General features: G+C 34.8%; 1 protein-coding gene across 1 annotated transcript; it reads left to right on the top strand.

The window, feature by feature from the left end:
• The first annotated feature begins 10,747 nt into the window (after positions 1-10,747).
• LOC124920605 (transcription factor UNE12-like) lies at positions 10,748-12,994 on the top strand. Its single transcript, XM_047461126.1, has 7 exons — positions 10,748-11,043; positions 11,251-11,343; positions 11,449-11,568; positions 11,643-11,708; positions 11,814-11,879; positions 12,172-12,249; positions 12,547-12,994. The coding sequence occupies exons 1-7, from the start codon at positions 10,834-10,836 to the stop codon at positions 12,754-12,756; spliced, it is 843 nt and encodes a 280-aa protein (XP_047317082.1). The 5' UTR covers positions 10,748-10,833; the 3' UTR covers positions 12,757-12,994.
• The last annotated feature ends 1,526 nt before the right edge of the window (positions 12,995-14,520 follow it).

Here is a 14,520-nt window from a genome sequence, read left to right as displayed (position 1 = left end):
TGTAATCTAGCAATGTGAGATGGGTAAATGCACAGGCTATCCAAGTCTAAAACAGAAGATCAAACACAGAACAAAACAACACCAGATTTACGTGGAAAACCCTCTCAACTTGGAAGGTAAAAAACCACGGGGCCAACCAGCAAATTTCACTATAAGCAAGAAACAGATACAAATGTTCTTCTCAACTTTAAACCCAAAGTTGAGGCATACAAACAGAGAAAACCAGATTCATCCAGACTTAAGCTAGTCTAGATATAAGATAACAAGAGATTGAAACCTGAAGGTGAAAATGTAAGAGATCCACTGCCTCCTTCTCTTCTTCTTCCTCTGTTTCTTCTTCTCTATTTCTTCTCTTCTTTGAAGAATAGCTTCTCTCTCTAGAAGTGATAGAATGAGCAACATTCTTAGGGTTTTGCTTGTTTTATTAGATGCCTAATTGGGCTGGACCCAAAGGCCCAACAATCTCCCCCTCCAGCCCGCGGAGAGAGGTACACCGATCTTCAAATCATCACTTGGTATTCATGCCGACAAGCCGACAACAGAGCTCGAGCTTGTCTTTTGGAACAATCTTCGTAAACATGTCTGACGGGTTCTTATCCGTGTGGATTTTCTTCAACTTCATCTGCTGGTTTTCTATTACATCTCTTAACCAATGAAACCTCACATCAATATGCTTAGTTCTGGAATGATATGTAGCATTCTTGCTCAAATCTATGGCACTCTGGCTATCACAGAAAACAACTGAATCTTCTTGTTGCATACCAAGCTCCAAGAGAAATCTAATCAACCACAATAGCTCTTTACCAGCTTCAGTGGCTGCAATGTATTCTGCTTCTGTGGTTGACAAAGCCACACATTTCTGCAGTTTGGATTGCCATGACACGGCTCCCCCTGCAAAAGTAAACACATAACCTGAAGTGGATTTTCTGTGATCCAGATCTCCAGCCATATCAGAATCAGTGTAACCTTCTAGCACATGTTCACCATTTCCAAAACTCAAACACAAATTGGAAGTGCCTCTTAGATATCTAAGAATCCATTTCACTGCTTCCCAATGTTGTTTTCCTGGATTAGAAAGGAATCTGCTTACCACACTGACTACATAAGCTATATCTGGCCTAGTGCAAACCATTGCATACATCAAACTCCCTACAGCTGAGGAGTATGGCACACTTGACATTTCATCCTTTTCTTTTTCTGTTGATGGACACAACTTCTTGCTCAATTTCAAATGGCTAGGAAGTGGACAACTTACTTTTTTTGCTCCTTGCATGTTGAATCTTTCAAGAACCCTTTCAATGTACTTCTCTTGTGACAACCAAAGTCTCTTAGCCTTTCTGTCACGAGTAATCTTCATGCCCAATATCTGGCGTGTTTGACCCATGTCTTTCATTTCAAATGTCTTGGACATCTCTTTCTTCAACATAGCTATAAACAGAGCATCCTATCCTGCAATCAACATATCATCAACATAAAGTAAAAGGATTATAAATTTTCCATTATGAAATCTTTTAAAGAAAACACATGGATCTGCCTTGGTTTTTTGGTACCCATGACTCATCATAAAGGAGTCAAATTTCTTGTACCACTGTCTCGGGGCTTGTTTCAAACCATATAGACTCTTCTTCAATTTGCAAACCATGTTCTCTTTTTCTTTCACTTCAAATCTCTCTGGTTGCACCATATAGATCTCTTCTTCAAGGTTACCATGAAGGAATGCAGTTTTTACATCAAGTTGTTCAAGTTCAAGATCTAGGCCAGATACTAGACCTAACATTGCACGAATGGAAGTCATCTTTACCACTGGTGAGAAAATTTCCTCAAAGTCGATGCCCTGTTTCTGTCCAAAACCCTTTACGACCAGTCGGGCTTTGTACTTCATAAGTTCTCCATTTTCATCTCTCTTTAGCTTGAACACCCATTTATTTCTCAAGGCCTTTCTGCCCTTAGGAAGCTCCACAAGCTCATATGTGTCATTTTCTTGCAATGACTTCATCTCGTCTTTCATTGCATCCTGCCACTTAACTTTGTCTTTATGAGCTTGTGCCTCCTGAAAACTTTCTGGCTCTCCTTCTTCTGTCAACAGGATATACTCTGAAGAAGGGTATCTTTTAGAAGGTTTGTGCTCTCTTTCTGATCTTCTTACTTGGGGCTCTTCTGGCTCCACTTGATGATGTTGCTCCCCCTGCATAGAAGCATCATTAACAATATCATCATCAGTACTACCATTAATGTCAGAGGTTTCTTCAGCAACTTCTTCATCATGTTCATCTTCATTTATTACTGCTGACTGTACATATGAAGGATCTGGTATGAGTTCTATGAACTCATCAACCCTCTCTGAATTCTCGTTGATTTCTGGACTTATCCCTGTCTGACCTTCAAAGAACACAACATCTCTGCACCTGACAATTCTCTTCTTTTCTGAGTCCCATAACCTGTACCCAAATTCTTCATTTCCATATCCAAGGAAAATACATGGAGTTGCTTTACCATCCAACTTGGATCTTTGTTCCTTTGGAATATACACATATGCTTTGCATCCAAACACCCTTAGATGTGAGTATGAAACATTCTTCTTAGACCATACTGTTTCTGGTATCTCGAATTTCAAAGGAACAGATGGCGACCTGTTTATGAGATAGCAGGCTGTGCGAACTGCTTCTCCCCAAAACTGTTTTGGCAACTTTGCCATCTTCAACATGCATCTCACCTTTTCTACAATGGTGCGATTCATTCTCTCAGCCACACCATTGTGCTGCGGAGTTCCAGGCACTGTCTTCTCATGTCGAATACCATATTTGGTACAGTATGCTTTAAATTCCTTGGAGGTATACTCTCCCCCGTTATCAGAGCGAAGACATTTCAGCTTACTGTCTGTCTCTCTTTCTACCATGACATGGAACTCTTGAAAGTAATTGAATACCTGGTCTTTTGTTCTCATAAAATAAACCCACACCTTTCTAGACGCATCATCAATAAATGTTAAAAAATATTGATTGCCACCCAATGACTCCACTTCAAAAGGACCACACACATCAGAATAAATCAAGTCTAACACATTATGTTTTCTTTCTGATGTCTGACTAAAAGAGACTCGATGTTGCTTACCAAATGGGCAGTAGTCGCATAGATCCAGAACCTCATCTTTGGTTGAGGGGATGTGCAGTTTCCTCACCAGAATTCGCAGCCCTTTCTCACTCATGTGGCCAAGGCGTTGATGTCACAGATTTAGAGAGCTTTCAGCTTGTACTGCATTCAGATCATCTTTGAGTACCTTCACATGTGTTCTGTACAATGAGTGCCACGACTTCCCTTTTGCTACAATCATTGATCCTTTGCTGAGTTTCCATTCACCACCACCAAGATAATGCTTGAATCCATCTTTGTCCAATGTATCACCTGATATCAAATTTAGACGCAAATCAGGAATATGCCGCACATCTTTCAGTGTTAACCGATGCCCCTGTTCTGTCTGCAAATAAATGTCACCAATACCCACAATGCTTGAGTGACTAGTATTACCCATCTTCACTGTACCAAGATCTCCAGCCTTGTACGTGGTGAAGAACTCTTTATTCGGTGTAGCATGATAGCAAGCACCTGTATCAACTATCCACTCAACTCCTTGGTGATCTTCTACATGTAGATATTGTTCCTTTTCACAAGAAAGAATAACTACATCCTCTACAGTTACTGTGGCTGTGGTATTTCTGTTTTCATCATCTTTCTTCTGATTTTTGCCTTCATTCTGTAGTCTTTTCCAGGCTCTACAATTTTTCTTCATGTGACCTTCTTTACCACAGTGATAACATTCTCTTCCCTTAGATTTTGATCTGCCTCTTGACTTGCTATGGCCTCTTGATTGTTGTCGGTGTTCAGCTCTTCCCCTGTTCTCTGTGACTAGGGCATGTGCACTATTTGTATTAGTTGACTTCCTTCTTGTCTCCTCATTGAACAAGCTGCTAGTAACTATACTCATAGTAAGCACACCATTCGGAGCTGCATTACTAACTGTCACAACCAATGTCTCCCAACTGTCAGGCAATGATCCCAATAGCAATAAGGCTTGTAGCTCATCTTCTAAGGTCATCTCCATCACTGATAATTGATTAATCAAGCTCTGGAACTCGTTTAAATGCTCAGCAACACCTGTGCCTTCTCTGAATTTCAGATTTACCAACTTTCGGATCAGAAACGCTTTGTTACCTGCGGTTTTCTGCTCATACAATGACTCTAGCTTCTTCCATAGCTCATGAGCACTTTTCTCACTTGCTACATGGTGATAAACACTATCATCAAGCCATTGTCTGATTGTGCCGACTGCTTTCCGGTTCAGTTTTATCCAATCAACTTCAGCCATCTCTTTTGGCTTTGCACTATCTCCTTCAACTGGCTCATACAGATCCTTACAATAAAGGATGTCCTCCATTTTGGATTCCAAATCTGTCAGTTATTGTTTGTCAACCTGATCATTGTGCTATTGCCTTCCATCTCAACCTGAAAAAGCACTCTCCAAAATAAACCTAACAGCTCTGATACCACTTGTTGGGAATTTTGAAATGAAGATTACTTTTATACTGTAATCTAGCAATGTGAGATGGGTAAATGCACAGGTTATCCAAGTCTAAAACAGAAGATCAAACACAGAACAAAACAACACCAGATTTACGTGGAAAACCCTCTCAACTTGGAAGGTAAAAAACCACGGGGCCAACCAGCAAATTTCACTATAAGCAAGAAACAGATACAAATGTTCTTCTCAACTTTAAACCCAAAGTTGAGGCATACAAACAGAGAAAACCAGATTCATCCAGACTTAAGCTAGTCTAGATATAAGATAACAAGAGATTGAAACCTGAAGGTGAAAATGTAAGAGATCCACTGCCTCCTTTTCTTCTTCTTTCTCTTTTTCTTCTTCCTCTGTTTCTTCTTCTCTGTTTCTTCTCTTCTTTGAAGAATAGCTTCTCTCTCTAGAAGTGATAGAATGAGCAACATTCTTAGGGTTTTGCTTGTTTTATTAGATGCCTAATTGGGCTGGATCCAAAGGACCAACAAGAACCATTCTACATAAAGAAAGTCTAAAGAAATAGAGGATTAAAGACTTTTTCTATTACAAGAAAAGAGAATATTCAGAACAATAATTAAGGTACGCTTCCACCGCATTCAGATTTTAATTTCTCACACACTAAATTAAGTAATTCCTAATTTACATAATTATAACATAAACAAAACTGCAACAATATGATGAAAAATTTTCATGATTCACTTTATAATATTTAAGTCTCCGACGGTTCTTCAAATCAACTTACTAAATCGTTTTTTTATGAAATTAGGGAGATGATGATTATTCTATTCCATTATATTCTATGGTCCATGTTTCTGATTATCCGTGACCGAAAATCTTAATACCATAGTCTGATCTCTTCTTGTTTTAACATATAAATGCTCTGTTTTTCTTTGTTCGGTGATCCAATGGAGTATCCATTATTCTCAAATTTCATTCTTTTTCGTTCATATCATCATTAAAGATAGAAACTCTGAAAAGCTCAAAAGTCTATCGTTCATACAATTTCTTTTTCATCAATCATATATACAGGCATGGATCATCGATGATAAAAGTGACAATGATATGAATCAAAAGTAATGTTAGATCTTAACATCAATGATTCCATCTTGTGCTATTGTGTCTAGGTTATTTTCTAGTTATTGTGTTTGCTCAATTTTGGTTTTGGTGATCAATAAGGACCCCCTAGTAAAAGGAAAAGTTCATGTTAGCTGTTTATAATTATACCCATAATAAGACTTGGTACAATTCGAACTTTTATAGTTTGTTAAGATACTTCAGTTTTAGTATCATTTATAATAATTTTAGAAGATGGAGTTTATGTGCATTAGTTTTGAAACTTTTGTTGTATTTCTAGAAATCAAAAAAGTTCAATGCAATAAAAGAGAGTGTCAAACTTTTCATTTGGAGTGGCAATGATATTTTTATTCTCACTTTAGTATTTATTTATTTATATATTAACTAATTCAACCTCCTTTTAATTTAAAAAAAATTAAAGATAAATACTTAACATTTAAATCTATGGTCTAAATCTTTAGTACATAAATTAATTAATGATTTTAATATATCAATTTTTATTATAACACCTAAAAATCGACTCAATGCATACCTTTCTCTCGAATATTGTAAAACAAGTAGATGAAACAATTTTCTCAAAATCCATCTCGCCCAAAACATGAGATGGGGAACCAAAATTATGACTTAAAAGAAAATATACTAGTTATGACATTTTTTATTTTAGAGTTGTTACTTAATTCTAATATAAAATTAGGAAAAACAAAATGTTTGTCTTTCACGCAATTAATTTTTTTTTAATTTAAGTTTGATTGAGAAAAATTGGTGTTATGTCCCGTTGTCCATTCAATTTAATTTTCTTTGTTACAATTTAATGGTAATTTATTAAATTTATATGATTTTTATATTTTTAATAAACAAAAATAATAGAATCTCTAAAACTCGTTTAACATATATTTTTCCCCATAATTTCTCAAAAAGTAAACTAAGTGACTAACTTTAAAAAAAATCAAAAATAGTCTAAATCGATAATTTAAATTCCTTTTGCAACTAAATGAGCCTTATGACGTTCAATGGAACCATTGACTCTTTATTTGATTTTGAAAACCCATTTTCTACCCACAATATTCTATGAGGATCGAAGAACAAGAGACCACATCTTATATTGAATTAGAGCATTAAATTCATTTGCCATGGCAGAACGCCATTGAGTATCTTTATTGGCGGTGGAGAAACATGTGGGTGGAGAGGTGGATATGGTAGCAATATTAGTATTATGAAGAGCACGAGCTTTGGCACATGTGATCATATGATGAGAGGAACATTCAGGAGCATGTATAACGGTAGGAAGTCCACGTATGTGAGTAAGAGGATTGATTGAAGATGAGTTGGTTGCTGGTGATGGTTGATAGGAGTTTGATGTTGGCGAGTTGATTGTTGAAGATGGATGGTTGGAGTTTGATGATAATGATGAGTGTTCGGATGTTGGAGAAGATGGTACTTTAGGGATTTGTGATGTTAAAATTAGGGAGATTGGTGGTGATGAACGTGGCAGAAAAGGAAAGTGCGATATTGGAGAGACTGATGGTGTAGAAAGATTGGTAGATTTTGATAATGTACTTTTAAATGTAAATGTTTGTTCATCAAAAGTGATGTGACGAGAGATATATATTCTATCGGAAGGAAGGTGTAGACAATGATAGCCTTTATGATTTGGACTATAGCCAAGAAAAATATATTTTAGAGTTCGAAAATCAATTTTGTGAGAGTTATATGATCGAGTGAGAGGAAAGCAAGAACATCCAAAAGCTTTAATGAATATATAGTTAGGAGGACGATTAAAAAGAATTTCAAAGGGAGATTGACGAGTCTTACCATTTAAAGGAAGACGATTAATGAGATACGTACTTGTCAGAAACGCATCATCCCAATAAGATAGGCGCATAGAAGAATGAGAAAGAAGAGTGAGACTCATTTCTGTAAGATGGTGAATCTTGTGTTCAACAACACCATTTTGTTCACTTGTATGAGGGCATGATAGACAGTGTTGGATGCCATGAGTTTCAAGATAAGATTTCAGACTCATATATTCGCCTCCCCAATCAGATTGTAGAGTTTTGATAAATGTGTTGAATTAATCTTCAACAAGTGTCTTAAATTTAATAAAAGTTGGCAAAACATCATATTTTCAATAGATATGATATAGCCAAGTAAAGCGACTGTAGTCATCGATAAAATGGACAAAATATCGAAAACCGTTAGTAGAGAAAAGAGGAGCAGAACCCAAAACGTCAGAATGTATTAATTCTAATGGAGATTTACAACGAGATTGAGAAATAAGAAAATGAATTTTGTGTGCTTTTCCATATTAACAAGATTCACAAAAACTTAATTTCTTGTTGCCAATAATAGGTAAATGAAAAGAAGACATAATAAAGGTTGATGTTGATAATGAAGGGTGTTCAAGACGATGATGTCAAGAGTTGGCAGATGAACGAGTTCCAATAAGAGCTTGATGAGTGGGCGGATGGTTGACGATTGAGTTTAGACGACATAACCCATTTTTAAGTGTGCTGCGAAGGAGTTCCCTCTTCGTGACCTGATCCTTGACAATACAATAATTTGGATGAAATTCAAAAAAAATATTATTATCGATAGAAAATTTGGAAACACTTAGAAGATTTTTAGTTATTAATGGGACATGCAATATATTACGTAGATGAAGGTTTTTATTGAAACATGGAATGAATGATTGCCCAATAATAGAAATAAGAAGAGGGTTACCGTCTCCCATTTTAATAGTTTTATACCATTATATGGAGTTCAGATGCTAAAATTGTCAAGGTTCGTCGTGAGATGGTCAGTAGCACCAGAGTCGGGATACCAGGCCGAGTCATAAATAGAAGAAGGTGTAGCCATCATAGCAGAGTGTGTCGTTTAATTTTGATTCTGACGACGTCGGCAAGTTTCAATCGAATGACCTGTAAAGTTGCAAATATTACAAAACAGACCCGATCGACAAACATTAGTTGCATGACCAAAACGGTCACACAATTGGCATTGTATTTTATTTCTATTGGGCCCACGAGGCCCACGACCCAAAATAGAAGGCCCATTAGTAGAAGGACCCCTAACCCGATAGTAGAAGCCCAATCGGAGTGTGAAAATTTAGATGAACTTGAAGGCCCAATTATTTGATATCCATTGGAATTATGGGAGCTCAATCTATTGACAGTTTCATTTTCTGCACTATAATCACTCGGAGAGGAGACCGAACGTTGCGATCGTTGGAAGTGGGATGGTTTCAAAATCCCTCTCGATCCAAAAGCAAGATTAGCGGTTGGAGAGTTAGAGTGGAGTGATTCAAGGCGAATCTCATGTGTAAGAAGCATTCCTTGGAGGTCTTCGATGGCGATGGGGTCGGTGTGAGTGGTTACCGCTACAGTGAGAGATTTGTATTCAGGACCGAGTCCTCCTAAAGCATAAAGGATGAAATCTTGTTGAGATATGTTTTTCCCAGCACCAGCGAGACTATCGATGATTGATTTTATTTTCTGTTAATATTCGACCATCGGGAGTGAGCCCTTCTTTATCGTCTGAAGTTGAAGACGAAGCTGCATTAGACGAGCTTGAGATTGAGAGGCGAAAGTGCGTTCTAAAGAAGACCAAAGGGATTTAGATGTAGTGCATGATTCACCAACCACTTGGGCTAGGATGGATTCTAAAAGGGTGGAGAGAAGCCATGAAAGGATCCTTTGATCTTGCTCCTCCCAGATGGTAAAAGCAGGATTTGGAGTGAGGACACTAGATCCGTCAGCATCATCGACTTGGAGAAAGGCTTCAGGGGCAGAATTAGTTCTAGTAACATATGGATAGAGACCATAACCTTTAGGGTAGGTAAGGTTTGAGATTTCCAAATAAGAAAGTTTTTGTGATCGAGTTTAATAGATGTGAGATTGTGGAAGAGATGAGTGGTTGTAGCGGAAGAAGATGAAGAAGAAAGCATGTATACAGAGGTTTGTTAAAACCGAATAATGGCTCTGATACCAAGTTAGAACAAATAAATAAGCAAGAACTTGTTGTAGATTAAGAATGTATTCCTGTGTGTTATTACAATTACAAGAGTATGAACTTATACAAAAATAAGGGAAACTAAAAGGTTAGAATATGTAAAGATTTTAAATACACTTAATAGATGGAATATGAAAACTAAGAGACTAAGTGTGTTGCTATTTAATTGTAAAGTCTTTAATAGTCAATTTTTTACATTACAATAATATTTTCATGTGGGTCATTATTACAAGTTGTTTGCTAAGATTATTCCATATAATTTTTGTTGGGAAAAATTTTGTGAGTCAAAGATTTCATTCAAAATCTCGTGGTGGAATTTTAATGAATTATATTGCATGAAAAAATGTTGTATTATGTATGTGTCACGAAAAGTTGAATCGAAAACTCACTTACTTTTGTATTGTCGAAATGTGATTAGTATTTGAAGTCTTTTGTGAAATATTACTATGATTCATTGGATGATGCCCGTGTCTTTGGGTAGTTGTTAAGAAGTTTGGATTGATGCGGTTGATATGAGACATACCTACATAGTTGGGTTATCATCCCAATTATTTTTTGGTGTACTACCCGGTTTGAGAGAAATTGTCGATTTTTCAATGATCGTAGTCCTCCGATGTGTATCATTCATAATATTATTATTATTATGACATTTTCTGAGATTCGTTCAGGAAAAACCAATAGAGTCCGTCATAGAGTTAATTATTTTTTTCAAGAATTTACGAGTTCGATAATTTATTGAGTATCGTTATTTATTTTCATGTCATACTTTTTTGTCGTGATGCTTAAACGATTTTTTTCATTTTTAATTTACATTAACCTTTTTCAGAAAATAATAATAATAATATTGAATTATTTAATATCAAATACTATTTTAATAATTAAATTATTCAATTTATTAATTAAAAATAAACAATACATTATATTTTATTCTTTTGACAAGATTTAAACTTAAAAAAAATAATAATTTAACTTTATTCATTACAAATAATTTATTTTTTATCAAACACAAATTTTGATTTTCAAATAATCCATGATCAAAAAAAGAAAAGAAAGAGAGTTCCGCCGTGTCATCTCTATATTTCCGACATTCCTTTCTCAGTCTATTTAGTAATTCACTGAAAGCTTAACTAACCCATCTTCTTTTAACCGGCTGCCTTTAGACGGAAAGTTTCTCATCTCCCATGGCAAGCAACCCGCCGGAGGGCTATGCAGATGATTTCCTCGATCAAATCCTCTCAATCCCCTCCTACGGAAGCCTCGATAACGGAAACGATGGACACTCCCTACCATCAAATCTCACCTCCGGCGACATCGTCTCTGCCGGCGGAAGATTCCAGCAGCCGTTCATCCCTCTAGGCCTCAGTCTAGACAACGGAAACGATGACCGGACCGTAAGCTCTGATGAACTTTCTGTTTAACCCAACCCCTCTGCTTCCTATTTCCTAAATCCTAGATAAAAGTAACAACAACCCATATGAACAGTTACCCTTAATAGGCTGAATAAATAAATCAAATGTAAAAGTGGATACCAATTGATCGATGATGATGATGATCATATACAATTTTCTAATTATGGTGGCTGTTCTTGATGAATGCAGGAAAGAGAGCCGGCGAACATGGGCATTTTCTTCCCTGCGTTTGAGCATTTACAGCCTCATTCTGTCCGGCCATCTGTAAATCAGCTTCAGCAGGTTAATTATGTCATCCCCTTTTTCTATATTCTGTAAAAGTTTCGAGTTTCAATTTCTCTCTGTTTCCTTAGGGATTAAGTTGATTCCTTTTGTAATCTTGAACAGCCTTTTCATGGACAAATGACTTCGAGCACCACAGTCTCAGTCCCACGCCAGCCTGTTAACCACCCAAGGGTTCGAGCCCGTCGTGGCCAAGCCACTGACCCCCATAGTATTGCTGAACGGGTAAACATGGGCATACTTTCAAATGACAGATCCATTCACCGATTTGAGCTAATGTTTTTATATCCTTTTGGTAGTTGCGTAGAGAAAGAATAGCTGAAAGGATAAAGGCCTTGCAAGAACTTGTTCCAAGCTGCAATAAGGTACCTATTGTGTTGTTCTAATTCGAATCCATGGTTGCTTGTACCTGCAACTTCATCTCTTATCTGATTTTAATACTATGACCAATTGATACATTTCTTTTGCAGACAGATAGGGCTGCAATGCTTGACGAGATTCTGGATTATGTTAAGTTCTTGAAACTCCAAGTCAAGGTAAAGTGTTAACTTCCTAATTTAGGTCTTTTGTTGGTTCACTGTTTGTGGGATACATGTATTTTTTGAAATGCTAAAGTTTGTATTTGATAAAGTTGTTGCGAATTGCATAGACTGGGTATTATTCTGAATCGGTTTTAGAACTCTGGGGAGCCTATTTCCCATTGCCCTTGTTCTCTTACCCGATTTGAACTTCACTTTTATATCGTATTGTCACTTATGAGCTTTTGTTTTGTCTTTCTTCTATGAGCTTTGGCCTTGATGATTTGAGTTGTTCAATAATAATTTACAGGTTCTAAGTATGAGTAGGCTAGGTGGAACCGGTGCAGTTGTCCAACTTGTGGCTGATGTCCCATTGAAATCAGGCCAGGTAAAATAGTACTATATTCTTCAACTCAATATGAGCTTTTGTAGATCTTAAGCCAATTGAAAGGACCAATCGAAATGGAAGGCGTGGTTGGTTGACTGGAAATCTTGCAACCTTCAAACGCCTTTCATCGATGGATCCAATTACTATGCAATTTCTACTGTTTGTAGATTTTATCAAGATGAATTTTGAGCCCTTAAGAGCAGCTTAAATGCCAACACCTCTTTTCGATGTATATGAGAAAATAGGATGAAAAAGTGTGTATTTACAACATTTTACCAATTTTTTCTCATCTTGTAGGAGGACAACACTGAAGACAGTTGCAATCAGCAGGCATGGGACAAATGGTCAAATATGGACATAGAACAGGAAGCTGCCAGGCTCATGGAAGAAGACGTCGGGGCAGCAATGCAATACCTTCAATCAAAATCTCTATGCATAATGCCGGTATCACTAGCTGCCCTGATTTTACCCGGTCAACCGACGGGTGACTCGAACAACTCTGATTAACTCGAAACCAAACAGGTCTTTGGGTGGTGGATAACTGTTTTACATGTCTATGTCTAATAACCTATTTTTCTTTGGCTTGTTCAACAATGCAATCAAAGTCAGATGGCATGATCTTACTTTGCTCCTTTATGCCTTTTGGCTTTTGTGAAATTGTATTTGATATGATAGCTTGAAGATAAACATTGAAAATTTAAGACACTTTTTATATTATCTAATAAGTAATATTCATTTCAACTTATTATTGTCAAAGTTATTTGCTTTTTCCTTCTTTCTTTTGTGTGGGGTGGGGATTGCCTACTTTTTTTTTCTTTCTTTTTGACGTAACGGATGCCAATTTACATTATTGATGATTTAAAAACATTATTTTTAGTCTAAAGTTATTTGGCCTTAGATTCAAATATAAAAATAAAGTGTTTTTATTATGAAATTAATAATGTTTCTCTCAATGTTAAAGTTTATATAAGTAAACAAAATAATTTTTAATAATACAATTAATTAAAATTCTATTTGTAGAACATTAAAATAACAAGTTAATTTTTAAAGTTTTAATATTTTTAATATTCTAATAAGATTAACTATTTTGATTTAGATAAACTTTTGTCATTTTAAATTGTTGAACTTAAAATTTTAGGATTTGACCGTTCATAAAATATTTTTATTTTATACTGTTTTACAAATTCAAACAAAATATTATCACTTATTCACCATCATTGTTACAATGAGGTTCAAGTAAATAAATTATTATAATTAATTTGGTAACTATTACTTCTTCTTTTATTTATTATTAAATAATAATTTTTTAGTATTTAAATGAAAAATAAATTTATAAATTATTAACCATTTTAATTATATTCTTGATTTTAACAACTCAAAGTACTTTTAACTTTAACTAAAATAAATTAAAACCAACATACTTCAAATGAAAAAATTTATGAAAAAATTTATGGTTAATGCAAAATGATAGTCGTTTAAGCTTAACGACAAAAACATTACAAAAATTGAAAGAAAAACATTTAAAAAAGCACAACACAAAATAACTTACCAATTATCAAACAAAAAGAATAAATTTTAACGAATACGGAGATCTTTAAAAAGATTAATGAGTTCTCCAAATGTATGAACTTGTTTACCTAATGAAACTTCTCCGATTATCATAATAATTTATTAGCATTATGAATTAATCATGAACAATAATACAATTATTTAAATATTCTTACTTAAATATATGAAAATGTTTTAAGTTCAAGCCCAGGCTTTGGTTAAAAAAATAGTTTTTTTTTTTCAGATAAAAAATCTAGTTTGATAAATATTAAAAAAAATAGTTTTTGGTTAAATTATAAAAATGTCCCTACATTTTAATATATATTTTTTTAGAGTTAATAAAAATTAATTTTGGTATTTAAATATATAAAAAGAGTGATTAAATAGTTGAAATAATGATTGAATTTTGAGATAAAATTTTGAAAAAAAAAAAAAAAAAAAAAACACATCAATCGAGCCTAAAAACACTAAATTAAAATGGTGTGTTTAGACTATAATAATTAAAAGTCATAAAAAAATGATCAATTTAATAATAATTATCCCAAAAAGTATACATATTATAAAAGAGTAACTCTATAAATATAAATAAGCTCTTAAACTGTAATTATTTACTAAATTTGTTATGCTTTATATAAGCTTTTTTTAATATAATTTTATTTTACTTATAACACTTAAATAGTTGTGATAAATACCCTCAAAAAGTTTTGTCACCACTACTTTATT

The sequence above is a fragment of the Impatiens glandulifera genome, chromosome 1 (genome assembly GCF_907164915.1).
Source record: "Impatiens glandulifera chromosome 1, dImpGla2.1, whole genome shotgun sequence".
NCBI lineage: Eukaryota > Viridiplantae > Streptophyta > Magnoliopsida > Ericales > Balsaminaceae > Impatiens > Impatiens glandulifera.
The sequence above is the reverse complement of the archived record's forward strand: the minus strand, read 5'-3'. Positions and strand labels throughout refer to the sequence as shown.

What these genes read in the sequence shown, in the direction of transcription:
- LOC124920605 (XM_047461126.1), top strand. Translation starts at nt 10,834, where the DNA reads ATGGCAAGCAACCCGCCGGAGGGCTATGCAGATGATTTCCTCGATCAA. An exon ending in CTGTAAATCAGCTTCAGCAG is followed by an intron (nt 11,344 to 11,448) that starts GTTAATTATGTC and finishes AATCTTGAACAG; the next exon opens with CCTTTTCATGGACAAATGAC. An exon ending in TTGTTCCAAGCTGCAATAAG is followed by an intron (nt 11,709 to 11,813) that starts GTACCTATTGTG and finishes TTTCTTTTGCAG; the next exon opens with ACAGATAGGGCTGCAATGCT.